General features: G+C 36.7%; 1 protein-coding gene across 1 annotated transcript; it reads right to left on the reverse strand.

Moving 5' to 3' along the window:
* Positions 1 to 10,822: 10,822 nt before the first annotated feature.
* Positions 10,823 to 21,826, reverse strand: LOC121417063 (ileal sodium/bile acid cotransporter-like). The gene is made up of 5 exons (XM_041610628.1): positions 21,181 to 21,826; positions 18,460 to 18,572; positions 16,194 to 16,501; positions 14,519 to 14,729; positions 10,823 to 12,545 (listed from the first exon to the last, which is right to left on the reverse strand). The coding sequence occupies exons 2-5, from the start codon at positions 18,532 to 18,534 to the stop codon at positions 12,054 to 12,056; spliced, it is 1,086 nt and encodes a 361-aa protein (XP_041466562.1). The 5' UTR covers positions 18,535 to 18,572; positions 21,181 to 21,826; the 3' UTR covers positions 10,823 to 12,053.
* Positions 21,827 to 22,028: the final 202 nt, after the last annotated feature.

The raw sequence follows: 22,028 nt of genomic DNA on the forward strand, positions 1-22,028 counted from the left end.
TTGATGATTGTGCTCAACTCTATAAATGCCAGGACCCCTTCTCACAAAGATTTACAATTGATCCAATCACCTCAACTATGGAAAGCCAGCAACGTCAAAATCTGAAATGCGTAACATGTTCATAATGTTTTCTAGGTATGAGGAGGCGCGATAGCTCAGTCGGTAGAGCAGGGTTTGAGGCTTCTGGTTCGGCTCCCACTTGGTGCAGCTAGTGCCCTTTGGTAAGGCATTTAAATCCTCATTACCTGGGGAGCGTTTCATCAACATTTTCGTCCTACAAGTTGTCAGGTCTGACAACTTTCCTTGATAATGATTGGCTGAGAGGCACTGTTACCATAGGAACTGTCGGATAAAGCAGAACTTGTCGGATAAAACGTCTGACAAGTCCTTTCATGAAACGCTCCCCAGGTTCCTCGGAGAGAACTTTCAGCCGCCGGTCCCCTGGTTGCTTGCTTACAAGCATTGATGCTTTCTTAGCAATCAGGTCAAAATCATCACCATTTACCATGTCCATGATGCATATCCACCTTTTTATTGAAAATCCAGTGTGCTTCTTTGTTTTCAAAGAATGCCATGAAAATTCCCTGTAGAAAAAAAAGTTATTTCTAATTTTCAATATACTTGAGGTTGATAGGATCAATCACAACTCTTTGTAAGACAGGACCCTGTTGTACATGATTGCATGCTTGTAAAATAGTGGAATATCCAGTTATATATACATTTTTAATTCATTAGCTACATAGTAAATATATTAACATACAGTTGGGCTTTATTGGTCACATGACATCTTAGATTTTGATACTGATAGTTTCCACACCTGGGAGCCGTTTCATTAAGTTGTTCGTAAGTTAAGAGCGACTTTAAGAACGACTGGTGAATCTTTCTTACGTGCGTAAACCATCACCAATGAATATACCATTTACCGCAAGAAAGGATCACCAGTCGTTCTTAAAGTTGCTCTTAACTTACGAACAGCTTTATGAAACACCCAGCTGGGCTGGTATTAAATGGGATGTCTAAGCCAGAATTTTACTTATTGTTTTGACAGCTGAGTACTGAGGGGGCCCCATCTCACAAAGAGCTGTGATTGATTCGATCAACCACAACTATGGAAAGCCAGCAATGTCAACATCTATATTGCTTGCTTGTTCGAAATGATTTCTAGAAGCTCATACATTCAATAATATCTTGACAATTCGATGTGCTCTTCTTTTATACAAAGTATATATAAAGTATTGTGCAAAGTTCCCGAAGGATAAATTATGACAATGATGGATTTCCCTAGAGTTGAGTTTGATCGTATCATTTGTAACTCTTTAAGACAGGGCCCAGGTTAACATATTGAATTAGCAGCTGAATCTGTTCTTTTGAAACATAGCGCTTTAAAAAGGTTTGCAATATTTGTGGATAACTTTATGTTTGTTATATTTTTCTAGCCAATGAATCTATTCTTTCCTTCCAAAGCTAATTATGTCAAGTTTAATTCTGTCCAGTGAGATGTTTGAAATTTCAATTGCAATTTGATTATGAATACTACATGTACTATACTGCAAATTATTGTGTTGAATTATCCATTGATGTGTGTGGTTGTGTGTGTGTGTGTTTACAGTGTAGGTGCATGCTGGTTTTTAGATGCTGATGTGAATCGCTAGGTAGTGCAGATGGCGTGTTTGTTGTGTTTTTATGTAGCTCAGACATAGCACCAGAATTAAAGTGAGACCGGCTATTTGATGACATCACAAGGTTGTGAAGCCATCAATGATGAGATAGCTAACAATTTTCGTCTCGCCTCCATCATGTTCTGAAATTTCATGACCTAATTATATGTGAGATTTAATAAAAATGTGCTATATTATGGAGATGTTTTGTAAGTTTTTCCTTTTTATAAAGGTGCATTTTAAATCAAAATAATGCTGATTCTTTAAAAGGATATCAGGAGCTATGGTTATTCAATCTTAAAGGTAAAAGACAGTAGTTGCAGCAAACGATTATTTCAGGAGAAAGTCTTTTAAATCAGGGTTAATTGTCAAAATATTATCGTACATCAAGATCTGGTACATTAATGTAAACTTGTCTTTGTAAAATCATGAAGCCTTGGCTCAAAATCAATGATTCCGATGATCTGTAACACAGAAAACCATATGTGGGACAGTGCATTAATATTGCTTTGAAGACTACCCAATATTTGATCTAATTACTTGCTTATTTTGCTGATTTCTCAGCAATCACACATTTTATTCCAGAGCTATTTGGAACATAATTTTCTTAAAATCATACAAACACTTTGGTGGTAATTTCAATAGATTCTGTTCAAACTCATTTTAAGATCGTTACTGCAACTTTTATTTACCTTTCAATTCAGTCTTTGTATCTGGAAATATTAAAGAAAAGAGTCTATCACAGATACAGTATGATATGCATTTTGCACTATGTTAATGAAGTGAAGTTACCACACGCATCACAACATTTGCATTCTGACTGGAAGCTTTTCATTTTGGGACATCTTTTAATTTGAAACTCATTCAGTGTAAGTGAATCACATTTCTTTTTTTAGTCAAAAGAGTTTTTTTTATAGGCTGATTCATCCGTAGATGCAGCATTTTACATGTGTTCATTATTTTCTGAAGATCTATTACAACTCGATATTCTTCTCTTCCTATACTTTGTTACTGTACAAACTATTGAATAGTTTTGTATCGTGGTGACAGAGAGCTGCCAAAGAGTAGGATTTTATCTGAATTTAGTCAGATTTTAAGGGGAAAGCGACACTCTTTTTCTCCTAGAAACAGGATTTTTAAAACTTTAGTGATTTCGGGTATGTTTTCCAAACTTTTGTAGGAAAATAGGATTTTATGCTTGAAAATTGGATTTAAAAAGAATAATATTTTTGTTCTCGGTTTAGGCCAGTAGGTCAGTATGCAGGTCCTCTAAAAGTAGCTTCATTCATCTTAAGTGATATATGTACATGCAGTAGACAAGCTCTAAAAGCATGATAGACATGTATAGTAACAGAGGATGTGAAATCTAGTAAACCAACATTTGGGGCCTGATTATACAGTGCGTCCCACAAAAAGGAGACCAGGACTCCCATGTCTTTATTCTTTGAAGTCAAATGAATTATATTTCATTCACATCATCATATAATTCAACTATTCCCCTTTATTTTGATACCTAATATAAGATGAACATATGCATTAATGAGCAAGACGATTTTGAAATTTTAATGTCAAGACCAGGTTGTGCAGAAAACTTGGACAAGATTGGTTCGTAATACGACTATGATGCTTATTTGATGATTGGCTCATTAGCATTTCTTTTGTATTCTTTGTTAGGATTCTTTCCCTGATCCCTAAAATGAGAGTGGATTCAGATTCGCACTCAAGTTTCTGCGTAAATTGTTTCTGATATGCCTCCGTACTTATTTTTTGTTATCTCCCATGCATGAACGATTTGCTGAGCTGTTGGTTTCAAATTAGAGATGAGATTCCAATCTCGCCACGAGTATCAATTTAATAGTAAAAGCATATTTATTAATCGTGATTTCTATTTCTGAAAACGGGTTTCCTTTTTTGTGGGATGCACTGTTCAGTACTCTTCTTAGAACTATTCATCATTAAGAAGCAAAATGGATGAATATAAGAGACTTTAAAAATTGTCCACCATGATTGGTGCAAAGTCTCTTGGCTTGATGAAAAAATGATTAGTTTAAAGTACTAAGAAGATTCTGCTAGGATCGAAAGCTTAGGCCCCTTTTGACTTGCTAAGAAGAAAGTCGCTTAATCCAAAGAAGTTTGTTTCGATAATGATGTGCCCCTGGAGTGGTTACAGAGAAGGTATATACATCTTATATGTTTTATATATATTTTATGATATACATTGGGCTGAATCTTGTCCTACCCCTTCCTACTGACCCCTACACGATAGAAACTCCACCCCTTTTTTGAAAAATTTATGCAGTTTGTAAAGTATGTATGGTAAAGTTGATTTGATGTCATATTTTTGCATGATTTTTTTTATGTGCACTAGCTATCCCTCCCCGGACCCCCCATAGTATTCATTGGCTTTATACTACCTTAAAACATACAATGTATAGATATTTATTAAGAAAAACGTTTACAGTACTTCAACATTTTTATGTAATCATTTTCTGTACCTCACTCTGCTTTATGCTAAAATGCAAGTTTTGTCTTTTTTATGTCTATTTACTATTTCATGATAATGATATTATTTTGTAGAAGGTTGTAAGTATGATACTCCCAAGCACAAATTTAAAGACCTGAAATATGCTGAGCTCTGGTTATTAATGTATCATCTTTTATATATTTTTCTGTTCATATGTATTTTTACACATTAGGTTTTCTAGAGGGTATAACATTTCTAGTTCAAATTTTGTCTGGTAAAAGAAGCTGTCGGTGTAGTAAATGGGTACTCAGGAATAAGGAATTCCTTAAATGTTTGGGATGTTTATAACATGCAGCGTTTAAAAACATTGTATAAAGTACTACATGAAAGTTACAGACATCCGTTATTTTCATTATTATTATTAAGATTATTATTATTGTTATCATCATCATCACATTCATCATCGTCATTTACATCATCAGCAGTTTTATTTTTTTATTCCACCATTATACAATATTACAACATACATTCATAATTCTTAACATATTTTAGTGGAAATATATTTTGGTGTGAGTACTAATAATTCTGATTTAATATAAAGAAACGTCCCCAAAATTATCTCTGCTAAACCATTGTTTCATTTTCATCATGATGATACAAACCAGATATCTTGAACAGCTCTTGTCCTATTTGACTTCCGCCATAGCATGCAGCATACGTTGATCCAAATTTTTGTGTAAGAATTCGGTTCCAGTATCCAATAGAAAGTTTATATAGCACCTGTCCTTTCACTTACTAAGTACTGCACATACACTACCCCATGTCAGTGTCATACCACCCCCCCCCCCCCAGCCAAAAAGAAAAACAGTTTAATTCAGTCATTCCACACTTTTTTTGGCTGCATTTTCAGGAGGTATTCATTTGATAGTTTTAAACCTGTATGTGTGCATAATGTCTGTATTTATTTCATGCAATAGTTGGATTTTAATTCTTCATTTCATTTTTGTCAGAAATTATTTGGTAATTTTTAGCATATTTATAATGAAATTAGACTGATCATGTTATGCCTCTGCTTAATAACGGTACATGCTGCATTGATATAATGCAATTTTTTCATAGCCAAAATGAATTAATATTTACTTATGAATATTCTAATCGATGGTGTTTTTTCAAAGGCAGCTGAATTTCAATGCCTTGTCATATTGGACGCTTTAATTATATCTGATCAAGTAATGTAATAATTATATTTCCTACTGCACATCACTAGTTACTAGTCGTTTGTTTTATATTTCAATGATCAAATTGCTCTGGTGTTGTTTTTTATCTGTAACAATAGAGGTACAGTTGAGGCCAAAAGTTGACATACACCCATGGCATTCAGTGAAATTTGTTCGCTTGCCAAACATCATAAAATTAACTATATCTTCAGAAATATGAATACTACCATAATGATTCTGGTATCAAATGAAAGAGCGTATTAAGCTCTTTCATGATTGGGATGCTGTTGGGATTAAAGTATATTTTAGGTGGAATTTTCTTTGAAGAAAAAAAAGTTATATTCATGCCAAATGTATTTTGTCATATTTTCAAACATCGTTTGATAGAAGTATATAAATGTCAAATCTATCATTTATATTACATTTTCTATCATATGTAATTACCAGTGAACAAAAAAGTGTAATCTGAATCGTTTCTGTTCCGAAGTAACTAGCACAAATGTCAATTTTTTCTTTTAATTTGACGAAAATATGAAGATTTTTCGAGAAAATGACACAATTTTTTCAGCTCCTGATGACAAAGCAATGTAATGAAGGGACATGACATTCTCATTTGCTTGATATCAAATTCGTCATGACAGTACAATTGTGCAAATATTTTACACAAACAGTAAATGTTAAAATGTTTGGGAAGTGTCAACGTTTCTTTGAAATTCCTGGGTGTACAGTATGTAAACTTCCGGCCTCAACTGTACAGAATTAAAAGTGGGCGTGTCTGTGTGCCAAGGAGGGGAGATGTACGGGGGGGGGGGGTACGTGTCTGTGTGTGTAAAGCCTGGGGAGCATTTCATCAACACTCAAGTCCGACAAGTTGTCAGATCTGACAATTTTCCTAGATTCTGATTGGCTGAGAAGCATTGCTACCATGGTAACTGTCAGATAGAACAGGACTTGTACAAAAATCTCTTTCAGGCCACCGCCCACATAAAAATAATTGGTCTGCGACCCTATTTTGAAGGAAAACGTAGTAGAGACATGGAATATTTTTGGCGATTGGTGGTGACTTTTTTTTTTTTGGGGGGGGGGGAAGTACAGGTCAAATATAGTTTCAAATCTTGGCTGATCATACACAATTATGCTAAGACGTACGTCATTACGGTTACACTTCGTAATTCTGAAAGTTCGTAATTCCGAAGGTTGTTTATTCCGAAAACGAAATAAGGTTCGATATTCCGAAGGTTCGTTAGTCTAAAAACGAAATAAGGTTCGATGTTCCGAAGATTCGTTAATCCGAAAACGAAATAAGGTTCATTAATCGTTTCGTTTTTGGACCAACGAACCTTCGGAATTACCTCATTTCGTTTTCGGATTAACGAACCTTCGGAATTACGAACCTTCGGAAATACGAATCTTCGGAATAACAAAGCTTCGGAATTACGAAGCTTCGGAATTACGAATGTATGCGCGTGATTACGACTAGATATTAAATTCGCTTTTATTCTAACTTAAAGGAGAATGAAATTACCTTTGGAACAAGATAGGTTGTGTGAAAACGGAAAAATCAAAGAAACAGGTCAATGAAATTTTGAGAAAAATCGGACAAGTAATGAGAAAGTTATGAGCATTTGAATATTGCGATCACTAATGCTATGGAGATCCTCACATTGGCAATGCGACAGAGATGTGTGATATCACTTGTGAACAACTCTCCCCATTACTTCAGTATATATTTTTAGCTAAAATGCCTCTTTTATCACATCTATCAGTGAATCATGTGTTCTTTCTGTAGGAGGGCAAGTAATACAGATTTTCAAAAAAATACATCATGGATAAAGAGCTTGTATCACTGTAAGAAAAAGGGAAAAGAGACATTTTTGGAGTATTTTACAGTCTATCAGAGGGAAATTTGTTCACATGTGACATCACACATCCTTATCGCATGCCAATGGGAGGATCTCCATATCATTAGTGATTGCAACATTCAAATGCTCATAACTTTCTCAAGACATTATGTCCGATTTTTCTCAAACTTTCTTTGTTCTTATTCTTTGAATTTTCTGTTTCGGCACAAGCCTACTTCTTCCAAAGGTTTCATTCCCCTTAAGCAAGGTCACAGATTTGAACACAGGTATTCGTATGATGATTTAGAGCATTACATAACTAGATATTCCATGTCTCAATATCCATGATATCAGCATCAAATTCTATTCCCAAATCGGGTCGCAGACCCATCGTAAGGTGTGTGTGCCCCAGTAAAAAGAGGAAAAATCAAAGAAGCATTATAACACTGAAAATTTCATCAAAAGTTTGTGTAATATAGGAAAGTTATGACATCTTAAAATTTTGCTTAATTTCACGAAATAGTTGTATTCACATACTGGTTTGGTATGAAAATGAGGAAACTGATGACATCATCCACTCTATTTCTTTTGTATTTTCATTACATGGAAATAAGAAATTTTATAATTTTCTCTTCGTTGTCATGTGAAACAAAATTTGATTCCTTCCCGAACATCTGTAATTATCATTGTTTCGTTGAAACAAGAGGGTCCTTATTATTGTCAAATCTATAAACTTGAAATGTTGTACAATTCAAGCAATAAAAAACAAAAGAAATGGCGAGGGACATCATCAACTCACTCATTTGCATATCACCGAGTTTTGCATAACTTTTGAAAAATAATCGGAACATTGAAATAAACATTTTTACATCCGATTTCGATGAAATTTTCAGTGTATGCTCCTTTGATTTTTCTCTTTTTATTCAAATCAACTTTATCTTGGGTGGACTTGACCTTTAATAGTTGTTTTATTACTTTTATCAATGATTATATATGTAAATGATTTTAATCGTAATTTTATGCATTGAAATTGAGACTGTAAACTTGTGGAATTCAGTTTATTCTCACTGCGAAACATGTCTTTTTGATAAACCATGAATAAAATTAAATTCAATGAATATGATCATAAAAAAACACCTACACTACACGATAACACAGACTTTATAAACTCGATTATTCATATACATTTCAATATTTATAATTTCACCGTCAACTCTAATACTGATAACATTAATCAATTTTCCCTTATTTTTAACAAAGGAAACATGTAAAAATATAATCACATAAACACCAGAAGTTAAAGACGAAATACGACATAATTGATATACGAATTATAGTTCTCGCATAATTCCAGCGCTTTTACCAACACCAATCAAATCAAGTGACATGGATAATAATATATTGCAGTCACATGACACCACGAGAAACCATCCCAAACCGACCGTCTGTGTGCCATTTGAAATATAGTTTGATGATGCAGTTACATTCCCCCAGCGCGGCGGTCGTACGGCGAGTCGAAAAGAGCCGTTTTATTCATATTTATTCAAATCAGTACGTAGCTGCATTGTAACAGAAAATGTTCAAACGGCCATTTTCAACTCACCGAAGGGAAAATGTGACTGCGACATTAATCAGTATAATTATGTTCTTTTTTTTGTTGATGTAACTATACCACTTTTTTACCAACCCGGACTGGTATGACTGGGGTGTTTCACAAAATGCGACATTAAAAGTACACATAACACTCCTAACATAAGAAAAGAACTGTTTTTTCAAATTACATTCAGTAAAAGCGTGAATTAAGTCTTCTTTAACATGGCAGTGCGGACAATATTTATCGTCAGCAAGACCCCATTTAAAAATATTCTAACGGGTGATAAATTGTATGAAAGTTTGAAATTAAACTCTTGTAAACGAAGCTCACCTATACACGTCAAGTTTCTTTTAAACACAGTTAACCAGAAAATATCAGTCTGCAATATATTTTCCCAAAAGGTACAACATCTATCCGTATAATTCGGTCTTAAAAAATATCAGATTATAACAAACGTTTACTACTTGTGTCACTCACTGCAATGCGGGGATAACTTTTATGCAGCTATAAGAATTTAAAATTAAGTCAGTTTGTGAAACACCCCCTACAGAAATATATAGGTGAATGAGCATGAACAATGAAACATAAATGAATCGTTTTTAGCAAATAAACCAAGAAATATCATAAAGGCACTTGACTGTAAGGGTTTATGTTTCCACTTCGCCGCAGCTATCTCTTTTCCGTTTCTTTCCACCGGTAGCTATGAAGGGCCTCGAGCAAACTGGAAGACAAAATATTCATTCGACCCAACCCAGACCAAGTTTCTTTTATTTGAGCTGATTGACAAATATGAATACGATACTGATTATAGGGGGGGGGGGGGCAACTACTGAACTTTCTAATTTTGCCAAATTTGAAAGAACAAAAATTGATGTCTTTGGAACTATTTTGACTTGCGGAGGAATTGGGGCTAGTTTACTTTTCAGGTGATGAATTTTATCCCGTCAGGAAATGCCGATTTATTTTTCAAAATGAGCTAAGATTGAAATACCCTTTTGTGTGCAGATATGGAATGTCAGATAACCCTATATCCACTGGTAGTAAACTTTCCGACACCTAATTTTAACTTAATTTGTTATGATTTATTTTTAACAGTGCCATTTTAACTCATGAGTCTATGGAACATGATTTACGCGCGTGATCGATCCCACGAATTGTTCAATATTAATTATTCTACCTATGTTGTACAACCCAACGAATGGAGAGCAGCAATACCGGCAAAGTTTTCACGCCCTCTACGTTCGTTCAATTATAACGTCTTTGGGAATCTATATACTGCCACCTAGGTGGCAGTATACTGGTCAAGAAAGCCCGAAGGCAAATGGGCAATATCATGTATATCATCTCATATCCTAATCATATGTCGTATTATTTTGTTAATTTACCATTGCACAGACTATAATGAAGATATTGTGAAAGTCCCATACTCCATTAACATATCAAAATCATTTATTGTACTGTTAATAAATGTAAGAAAACAAACTATGTAAAAACAAATGGGGCATTTGATTGGCCAACACTTTTTGGTTCTGAGTTGCTGCATGATAGAGGCAAGAGACCATGACCAATTACCACTGATTCGAATATAAGAAGGTCGGACTAAATAGTCTATAGAATTTAAAGCGGGCGTCAATTTAAGTTTCATTCTGTACGTGTTGCAGTTGCCATGAGGGCGTTAAACTCTGGCGCGCATTGTACGTTTCGCATATAACACGTGATTGAGGCGCTAATTAGTTGCGTTCACACGATTGAGAGCCCTTAACTCCGGGGTTATCTATATTTACAATTAACGATCGACAGCGAAAACAGCCCGGGGATGGGGGGGGGGGCACTTACATTGACGAGTGGATATGCGCGACCGAAAAAGCACGTAAAAAGGATGTCTTTTTCAAGAGAGGGTGTCAAAAACACTAAAATAATGAATCTATTTTCGCTAGGAAAGCTACGTCTTTAGGGTCAAATTTGCGAGGGTGTAAAAATTAAGACTAAAATGTTTTATAAAGGATGTACTTTTTGTCCCAAGAGTATACTGTTAAGAATCCGATGTGGGAGGTGGGGCTGTACTAACCATGATCAGGTAAAAGTAAAACCGGCGACGAGTGACAATGAAAATATCGTTGTACTTGTTTAGGGGGTCAATTCAGGGAATACTTGCCAAGAGTATCGTTTTAATTGTTTCCAATAGTTGTTTAAAAGGAGCTAGATATCATGTTGGAAAACAGAAAAATCAAAGAAACAGATAAACTAAAGTTTGAGAAAAATCGGACAATTAAATAATGAGAAAGTTATGAGCATTTGAATATTGTGATCACTAAATTTAAGTTTCGAAACCAAGAGATAACTATAAGTTTTCTCGTGCTTCTCTCGTGAGTAAGCACGCTTCCGAGTTGCTAAACTACGAGTCGTTTGGACAAACACTTAAACCACGATACGGTCGTGTAGTTTGATGTTGACATGGACCTATGGTAGGTCCATGATGTTGGCCTCTTCTATAAAAGCTTCCGGTATATACGCGCGTCGATATACTCACGTCGAAGTCAAATCATTGTGTGAACCGATGCACATGGCGGAAAAAGTTTATAGATAACGTCATGCTTAAGGCTCCTCGTGTGAACAAGATTACTTTTTATGCCAACCAACCGCGCAAGAATTGAAAATCGCGGACTGAACACACACACGCTAACCCCGCCCTATTTAGCACCAGGCCTTATACGACCTCTGACCCCCCGCGGGGGGGGTAGGGGGCAGTCAAATATATTGCTTTACACATGCGTGACCAAAAACACGATAAGTGTTTTTTTTTCCAGTTTTGGACGCTGGCCGCGCGCGAACTCTAGGGTATTAAAAACACAAATTTTCAACAAAAAAGAGTGGTTTTGAAAGACTTGTCAATGGTCAATCGCGGGGTCAAACGTCTTTAGGGTATTTTTTTCCAAAGCTTTTTTTTTCTTTATAAAACTTATCAAACTTGTTTAGGATATAGCCCCAAGCTTTTCCTCTTCGTTTCTGAAAGTGTTCGGGTCGACCCTTGGAACGTACGGGCCTGGGAAACGGGAAAACTGCAGATCGTGAATTTTTTCACGTCGATATACGCGCACTGCTGCGGACAGCTAGAATCTATGGCGACAACTTGTTCCGGGGTCAAAATGTATAAATTTGAAGCCCGCGAAAAACTTGTTTAGGGGGTGTTTGGAAAGAAGTTAGTCACGCATACAGCAGTACATTACATTTGATTGCCCCCCCACCCCCTCCCCCGGGCATTTGACGGCCGCTGGTCATTCAAGTAGCACTCCCTGCACTCTCTGCGCTCTCCGTACCACTGTCCATGCTGACCAACAATCTTTTCGTATCACTGTCATCTGCATCATCATCACCGCCGGAGCAACAGGTTGGTGTCAACTTCACGAAAAATTCCTCGATGGCACGATACAATATTGCCCAGATGAAACCCTCTATTGGCATGATAAAGCTGAAGATGTTGATGATACCGTGCACGTCGTGCAAGGTCTCCGGATCCGCCGACAGGTACCGCTCGGAGATCTGACTCATGATGTAGACGTTCGGGACGCCGACGGCGAGGGAGATAGCGCTGCAGACGTCGAAAGGGAGGCTTGCGAAGAGAGCGAAGACCAGGCCGCACACGAAACCGATGACCGGAAGACAAACGGCGCCGACCCAAATCTGCCACGGAACGACATAGAAGTCGAGGTTGACACCGGCGTTCACGATTGGACTAACTATGGAAGCTATCCAGAAGCCGAAACTGCATATCTGAGACGAGAATGAAAAGGAAAATGAGGTAGGTGATGAAAGGTCAATTGGATCTCCATCCAACATGGTTTCGATTGGAAACGGTAGAAATTGGAACCAGGAGGGCTGACTGGAATCGGTTTGGTTACTCCATATAAATGGCTTCTATTGTAACCAGTTGGAAAACTGGCCCGGAAAACTGGACAACCCAACTAGAACCACTTCAGTAACTAGACATCCCAACTGGAACCATACAGTTACCAGGGTTTTTTTTTGTAAAATAACCATTGCTGGTCTTCTATATTCATCAAACAAAATATGTTCACAGAGCTAACATTTGCCCCCATTTCTGGAGGGAAATACATGGTTTTCTGGATTTAACATTTTCTTCTATCTGTAAACGATATCTTAATAGGTAAAACAATATATTAAACAGCCTTTGAATCGTTATTTTCCTATTAGATTCTTTTCCAGCGAAACATTTACAAATAGTATATAAAGCATAATTCAAAATTATATCTACATCATTTTTTTCTTTTGATCTAAATGAAATTCCTGATAGTATATGACATGGCTGGAAATGAAAATTTGGCAAAATATATTTCTGTACATTTTCTTCAACTTTTTTCCAAAATATGTTCATTATGTTACAAGAGAAAAACATATGACTGCAATCACCTTTTTGATCACAGTAAAAACATTGATCATTTTCTTTTAATTTCCATTTAAAAAGGTTGCAGTTACCAGTTAGGCATAGGCGGCGGAAGCGGGGGGGACGTGTCCCCCCCTAAATTTGAGGAGGGGGGGACGGTCCCCCCCCCCCCTAAATTTGTTGTTGATGACCTTTTTTTTTTTTTTTTTTTTTTTTTTGCTCGTCAAATTTTTTTGGGTTGTCCCCTCCTAAAATTTGTGGCTTCCGCCGCCAATGCAGTTAGGTAACTGGAAATGACTATACTGCACCAGTTAGGGATTGCCAACTGCATGGTTCCATTTACTGCATGAAAACTGTATTTGGGTAATATGACATGACTTAAAATGGAAATGACTTCTGAAAGGAACCAGTCGAGAATTTCTCCAGTTAGAAAAGACGTCCAGTTGGTTTCCAGTTATATCTATTATAACTGGATGAATTTGAAACCAGTTAATTTGCATAATAATTATCTGCCCGGATGCTTAGAATTAATTCAAGTCCACCCTAGAAAATGTTGAATTGAATGATGAGAGAAAATCGAACAAGATCAATAACGCTGAAAATGCCTTCAGAATCAGATGAAACATACAATAATGACTTTTTAAAGTTCTGGATAACTTTCACAGGTGAGAGAGTGATCCACATGACTCGCTACTTCCTTTGTTTTTTATCATTTGAATTATACAATATCTAAGTTTTTACCGATTACACAATAAGGACCAACTTGACTGAACCACACAATGTAAAAACAATCATATAAATAAGCATTTACATTAAACGTCACCATTTTAGCACGCTATGAATAAACCATATTTTTTTAATATCCAAGCGTACAGTAACCAATCTGCTAATGTGTGGGGCCAATACAAAGAGTGAAAGTCGGCCAAACTTCTTTGTTAGAATCAATACCAAATTGGTTGATTTTTACCATTATTTGTTGGTCGGGCAGATTCACCAATGCATGGTTATTTTGATTAATCCTTTTCAAGAGTATACTCTACGAAAATGATACCAGGCGATAGAGGGAATTGGTTTTTTTAAAAGAAGGAACACGCACTCCCCTTGTCTCATTCTTCTCCCCAAATATAGCTGATCCACTGGTGGATCCAAGGGGGGGGGGACAGCAGGCCCGTGCCCCCTTCTGAGATCCATTATCAAAATTTGCAATGTAAATATACCGTTTTTACCAAAGTGTGCCCCAATTTTGAAAGTGAAGACCTTTCTAGGGGGGGGGGGGCTTGTCAGATTTTCATCAGGAAACTCTTGGATCCGCCCCAAAGCCTGAGCTGATCCTAGACCTCACCTTGGCCATCAATTTCCCCTTGAGTTTCCCGAACCTCCTCTGGTACATCACCCCTAGTAGCGTAGGGAAGAATATTAACATCTCTGTCAGTACTATGTTGATTGGTGGAGCAATGACGAAATACTCGTGGGACCAGGTAGTCGAGTAGAGAGAGAACCAAAATGGAATGAGACCGACGGAGAGGGCGGTAGATAACATGGCTAAGCACAGCCTGTGTAAAGAAAACGGGGACGAGATAATTTGTCATCGCCTATATTCTGAATGTTTCCCGGGGGGGGGGGCAGTCAAATATATTTCTGTACACAATCATGCGTGACCAAAAAACGCGTTTAAAGGGGTGTTTATTTTTTCACTTTTGGACACGGGCCGCACGTGCACTCTTGAAAGGTCAAGTCCATCTCAGAAAAGTTTTGATTTGATTAGATAGAGAAAAATCAAACTGGCATAATGCTGAAAATTTGATCAAAATCGTATGTAAAATAATTATAAGAAAGTTATAGCATTTGAAGTTTCGGTTATTTTTCACAGAACAGTGATATGCACATCATGAGACAGTCGATGATGTTATTCACTCACTATTTCTTTTGTTTTTTATTGTCTGAATCATACAATATTTCATTTTATACAGATTTGACAACAAGGGCCAACTTGACTGACCCATATAGTATTAAAATAATGTTAATTCCACGTGTTCAGGGGATAATAAATCTTTGTTTCACTGTACAATGAAGTGAAAATTAGAATATTTAGTATTTCATTTAATAAAATACAAAAGAAATAGTGAGTGGATGTTGTCATCAGTCTCCTCATTTGCATACCGACAAGGATGTGCATATAACTGTTTTGTGAAATTAAGAAAACTTTGAAATATCATGACTTTCTTCTTTTGCATCAGATTTTGATGAAAAGTTTAGTTCCATGCTCGATAGATTTTTATCTTTTTATTCAAATCGACTTTTTGTTAGGGTGGACTTGTCCTTTAAGGGTATCAGAAACACCGATTTTTTTTAAAGGTGGTTTTGAACGACTGGTCAATGGTCAATCGCCGGGTCAAACGTATTTAGGGTATCTTTATTTTTCGAAAGCTGTTTTAAGGACTAGCCAAACGTGTTTAGGGTATGTTAGTTCCTCAAGCCTTTTCCCTGCGGGGTCATATTCAGGCGAAAACCTAAGTTAGGGGCCCAAATGTGTGAAATTAAGCCCCTCGAAAAACTCGTTTAGGGGTGTTTGGTAATAATTTGGTCACGCATGTGTACAGCAATACATTTGACTGCGCCCTCCAACGGGAATGTATAGAGATATGAATATATATATATATTTATTTATTTTTTTTCAACTAAGTACAGGAACACACTCCAAACCTCAGTTGTCTGTTCGATCTACTCTCCTTTCCTCTTGCTTCCTTCTTTTTTTCTTCCTGGAGTTTCACTTCTTCAAAAATCACGGGGGGGGGGGGAGGTACACCCTTGCTCCCACCCCATCACTGTAATGATGCCGCCTCTGTATACAGGAGCAATCGATATAATTTTACTTCACGCATATCATTTAAGTTTTGTTCAAAATGAAAAAAAACCATCAATTTATTATATTTTTCATTATTTATATCTCATTTTTAAAATCTGATGTCAACTTTTCACGTACATTTGTGTCGATTCAGATCAAATATCATACGAACCCGACAATGACGACGCCGTCGCCGTAATAAACTAGGACAGCACACAGCGGCGACACAGGCGAGATGGCGAGCATGATCATGGTCAACGCCTCGTTCTCTTCCATGTCGAGTAGGAGAGCGAGAGCGTAACCGATGGCGGGTTGGATGAAAGACTGGAAGGCGAGGCCGATGATTACGCTCTTTCCGAGGTGGTTCTCCCGCTCAGAGAAATCTTTGATGGATATGACGCAGCCCATCCCGAAGAGAGCGATAAAGACTCCGGCAGCACTGAGATAGACCCGGGTTGATGCGAGGGTATTGAGCAAGGCCTGTGAAGGAGTGTATCATGAAGAAGAAGAAGAAGAAGAAGAAGAAGAAGAAGCAAAGGAGATAAGAAGAAGAAGAAAAAGAAAAGGAAAAAGGAAACAAGAAGAAGAAAGAGAAGAAGAAGAAAGAAGAAGGAAGATAAATAAAGGGAAGATGAAAGAGAAGAAGAAGAAGAAGAGAATCAAGAAGAAGAAGAAAAAGAAAAGAAAACAAGAAGAAGAAAGAGAAAAAGGAAGAAAAATAAGGGGAAGATGAAAGAGAAGAAGAAGAAGAAGAAAGAGAAGAGAATCAAGAAGAAGAAGAAGAAGAAGCCAAAAGAGAAGAAGAAAGAGAAGAGAATCAAGAAGAAGAAGAAGAAAAGAAAGAGAAGAAGAAGAAGAAAGAGAAGAGAATCAAGAAGAAGAAGAAGAAAAGAGAAGAAGAAGAAGAAAGAGAAGAGAATCAAGAAGAAGAAGAAGAAAAGAAAGAGAAGAAGAAGAAAGAGAAGAGAGTCAAGAAGAAGAAGAAAAGAAAGAGAAGAAGAAGAAGAAAGAGAAGAGAATCAAGAAGAAGAAAAGAAAGAGAAGAAGAAGAAAGAGAAGAGAATCAAGAAGAAGAAGAAGAAAAGAAAGAGAAGAAGAAGAAGAAAGAGAAGAAAATCAAGAAGAAGAAGAAGAAGAAAAGAAAGAGAAAAAGAAGAAGAAAGAGAAGAGAATCAAGAAGAAGAAGAAGAAGAAAAGAAAGAGAACAAGAAGAAGAAGAAAGAGAAGAGAATCAAGAAGAAGAAAGGAAAGAGAAGAAGAAGAAGAAGAAAGAGAAGAGAATCAAGAAGAAGAAGAAAAAGAAAAGAAAGAGAAGAAGAAGAAGAAAGAGAAGAGAATCAAGAAGAAGAAGAAGAAAAGAAAGAGAAGAAGAAGAAAGAGAAGATGATCAAGAAAAGGGAGAAGAAGGGAAAAAAGCAGAAGAAGAAGAAGAAAAGAAGAAAATAGGAAGAAGAAGAGCAGAATAAAAAGAAGTAAAAGAAAGATCAGTATACGAAGAAAGAAGAAGACGAATAAGAAGTAATATAGAGTTGTAGTAATAGTAGTAGCAGTATGTAGTAGTAGTAGTAGTAGTAGTAGTAGGAGTAGTAGGAGTAGTAGTAGTAGTAGTAGTAGTAGCAGTATATAGTAGTAGTAGTAGTAGCAGTATATAGTAGTAGTAGTAGTAGTATAGTAGTAGTAGTAGCAGTATATAGTAGCAGTAGTAGTAGTAGTACTAGTAGTAGTAGTAGTAGTAGTAGTAGTAGTAGTAGTAGTAGTAGTAGTAGTAGTAGTAGTAGTAGTCGTCGTCGTCGTCGTAGTAGTAGTAGTAGTAGTTGCAGTAGTGGAAGAATAAAAAAGAAGGAGTTGTACGTAGTAGTAGAGGAAGAAGAAAGACGAAGAGGGAGAAGAAATAGAAAAGACGGAAAAGAAGGAGTAATAAATAGAAAAAGGGATTTTCAATGATATTGCGAACGCAGTGAGCAAAGTTCTTCAAAAGGACAGCATAAAAAAGCATCATTATGTCTCTATGCAGCGAGGGTGCTCGGGCCGGGAATTCATTCTGAACGAATCAGATGGAGTGATTTCTGGTAGCTTAATATGAAGTTAGTTGGTGAAATATCAAGGATTATTTGTTTTTTGAAATGTACCCCTATATCATGATCATTAAAAAAGGACATCAAATAAATCAAAATTACTTCAAAGACAAGAGAACGGATAAAACCAACATCACATGTGACGCAGTTGAATATGGTGTGCTAAAAATGCAAAGAAAGAAAAGTTTCATTTTAATTCACCCCCCTGCCATAATCATATGCCTATTGGAATGCGTGAAGAGGACACGCACATAGATTAATTTATGCATGACGTGTGATGAGCAAAACTCCTCTATTTACTTCAACCCCGTGGAAATGCTTGGGGCTATGGCAACATCCGGGAACAGCCCGCTATATTCTTACCGTACTAATGGCAGTATGGTCAGGATCATCTGATGGTGACATACTGTGGTCTAGATGTGAATCAAGATCCTCCATAATGATTAGAAAGATAGCAATCCAACATACGTCACAAACTGTAAAAGGGCAGAAGTGGTACACAGACATTTATTATCAGCGATAAAATTATTAGCGATGAACGTTGAAGAAGATGTTATCCATGCATTCTTCACTTGCGAGTTAAATGAACCCTTTATATAGTGTAAAGAAATGCATGAAGAGAACAATGGTCGGCGTAGCTTAAATCAAGGTTCCCCAGAGCTATCTACCCTTTGGAAAAATTGGTGATGCCGAAAAAATTTCTATGCGGTAATCGAACCCGGGCCTCCAGCTTTGAACGCCGGTGCCTTAACCACTAGACCGCAGAGACGGGTTAGTGGCTAGGGCGACCCTGATCCAATTGACCGTCAGATAGACAGATTTTCGACACCATATGATTTTTATATATATATATATACAATATAAATCGTCTTTATTTCATAATCAAGATAGAGTAAGTCCAAACCCAGGTCCTCTGCCAGTGATGATGGGAAAAACTCACATTTACTGGCAATAGGCAGGGTGATAATACATGATATTGATTGAATAATTCATAAGGTACAATACATCAGAGTTAACACATAATTTACATTACATGAGAAAGCTGAATATCATACTTGACTAAATGCTTTATTTACAGAGAGTTATCAAAGATGTTTTCATAAAGAAATTAAAAATCGACATCACTTGTTTATTCATTCTAGAACACGGGGATATATGCATCGTTTTAGTAGTATCTCTATGGTGTATTTATAAGTTTATTCTGGAAAGAAATTTAACTCAATGTGATAGAAGAGAAAATGGTCTTATTTACGTGCTTAATACCATGGTCACATTTGTTCTACGGCGGCCGTATGGCCAGTCAAAAACAGCCGTTTTAACATTTTTGTACCAGCTAAATAAAGGTGGTTTGAATAAAAATGGATAAAACGGCTGTTTTCGTCTCGCCGTACGGCCGCCGTAGAGCAAATGTGACCATGGTATAACAAAGAGATATAGCAGGAAAATTAATTTAACAGATGCAAAAGGTAGACAATAGGCAACCAAGAAGACAATTTCACTACATTTGGATTCATCTGATGTAACATTGTATATGCCATTATGATCCCTATATAGAGGATGCTGCCTTGATTTGTATATTTTTTGTTGCTGAATTTTATTTTGTTTCATTAATAAATCTTCGATATAGGGAAATACATAAAAAATGCGATTTTAGCATCCAATTCTCAGACGATTTCTGCAATGTCTAGAAACTATTTGAAAATGCCGGTCAAATTTATCTCAATGGACCAGTAAGAGGTCACTGTCGAAAGTTGGTGGACAGGGATAGCACGTAGATTCTGACCGAACGAAAGTTGCAAATATAGTCGTTTCTCCGGAGTCCAGGACCACACTGGTGTTTTGATAAACCAATTTTTTTTTATAACGGATGTATTGTTACGCTTGGCTTTTGACCAAATAATATTTTCTGCGTTAGAGAACACGTCTGTGATGTGATTGATAAAATCCCCTATGAATTAGGAGACCATATCAAGGAACTCGGTATCTTACGATTTCATTTCATTTCATTTATTTAGTTAAAAAAAATCAGGAATATACAGATTGATCAAGTCATCATCATCATCATATCAGCCATGTTCAGCCCACTGCAGGGCGAAGGCCTCCTCAAGTTGGTGCCAAAGGTGCTTGTCTTGTGCTGACGCAATCCAGTATACTTGATCAATCTGTATATTCCTGATTTATACAGCCAATGCAGGTAAATGGACTAGATTGTACAATCATTGTACCTGACCAGCATGTTGTGAAAATTGACAGGTCCACTTAAAAGCAAGGTTTGTAATGTACAAATGATGGTAAAGTTATGAACATTTCGCAGCATGCGAAAATTGTGGCCCTTTTTTGTAAAAATAAAATCTTATTGTGTGATAGATTTTTGACATAATATTAAAAAGAATCATATTAGAATTATTCTCCTATTTCTCTCTTCTTCTCCTTCTTATCATTCTTCTTATCATTTTTCTTCTTATTATTATTCTTCTGCACCCCTTCCCATTGATGAACCGCCCGGGACTTGGTATAAGGCAGATTGACCCAATCACTTGCCTGAATTATTGATTTCATAATCAGCTCGGTCGCTTTGCTTACTCGCTTACAAAGTTCTGCGCCCCGTTTCATGAAGACTTGCACATATTGTAACTCTGTCCTTGCTGTAAATACCATGAAAACCTAGTGTGATTAGCTGCTGAGCCCTGTTACCAGAAAAAGTTGCCATAATGTATAAATTACAACAGTTGCATCTCTTCGTGAAACGAGCCATAGTTCTTGACCATTTTCCATTATTGCCCCCTTCCCCCAAATAAATCCGATGTCTCGAGGGATCGGAGATGAATTATATTATATCTGAACCATAGACCCATCTCTTCCAGTAACTTTGTGAATGTGTCGACATATAATAAGGAAGCAGGCGTCTTTCAATCTTTTTTTTAAAGATAATTGGCGCTAAAGAAATGTTCATCATCATGCATTGCATCACCATCCTCATCATCGTCATCATCATCGTCATCATCAAATTCATCATCATTGTCATCATCATCATCATCGTCACCCTCATCATCATCATCACCATTATCATCATCAACAACTTACCTATATGTTTTTGCTGTAACTGAGATGTCCCTCTCCTTTTTACTGCTGTTACGTACTGAGAATCATCGGGTAGATCCTCCTATATGCCTACAGAGAGGACAAGCTGATCCAAGGTTATCAGATCTATGATGAACCCGATGTCATTCAGGTCCAACAAAAATAACAACATCAGTTTTGAGAAGCCCAAATCCAATAAACAAATCACTTTGAAGCAAAGGCTTGCTATATCCAACATCCGATCAAAGACTTGTTCATTATTTTGAGGAGGCGTGCACAAAGGAGCACATGCAACAGTTTGTTTTACACAAAACCAACCAACCGGCCTGGGTTTTTTTAACCGTTACCTTTTCAGCAGGAAACGACTTTGATACAAAATGTTGGTAGGAATACTATGATCAGTACGCTTCAATGAAACTAAACCGGTTGAATATGTGATACTACCTGTCGAGTCAGAAGCAAGATTTCACAAACAATAATATTTGGACAAGTTTAAGATAGTCTTCTCCTTTCCTGGCGGCAACTGTATATCACATGTATATCCGATAACTTGTGATAGTATATACGCTGTTTTATTGTTGTCTAGACCAAGCCAGATTTGCCCAGCAATAAAACCAATGTTATTTCGTACTCTCTGAAACGCACGATAAAAGAAGATTTCTCTTAAGGTCTTCCCTTTTTTGTGAGTTTAATTTTCGTTCCACCTGAACAACTACGCCCTTTCAGCTCTCCTCTCCGGCCTATTTTTTTCATTTTGGACAAAACCATTGTGTATTAGAATGGGAATGGCTGAATGGGTTTGAATAATAAGCATAAGGTCATTTAGTTAAGAGGATCTTGTGCACACTTGT

This window comes from Lytechinus variegatus, chromosome 6 (assembly GCF_018143015.1).
Source record: "Lytechinus variegatus isolate NC3 chromosome 6, Lvar_3.0, whole genome shotgun sequence".
Classification (NCBI taxonomy): Eukaryota; Metazoa; Echinodermata; class Echinoidea; order Temnopleuroida; family Toxopneustidae; genus Lytechinus; species Lytechinus variegatus.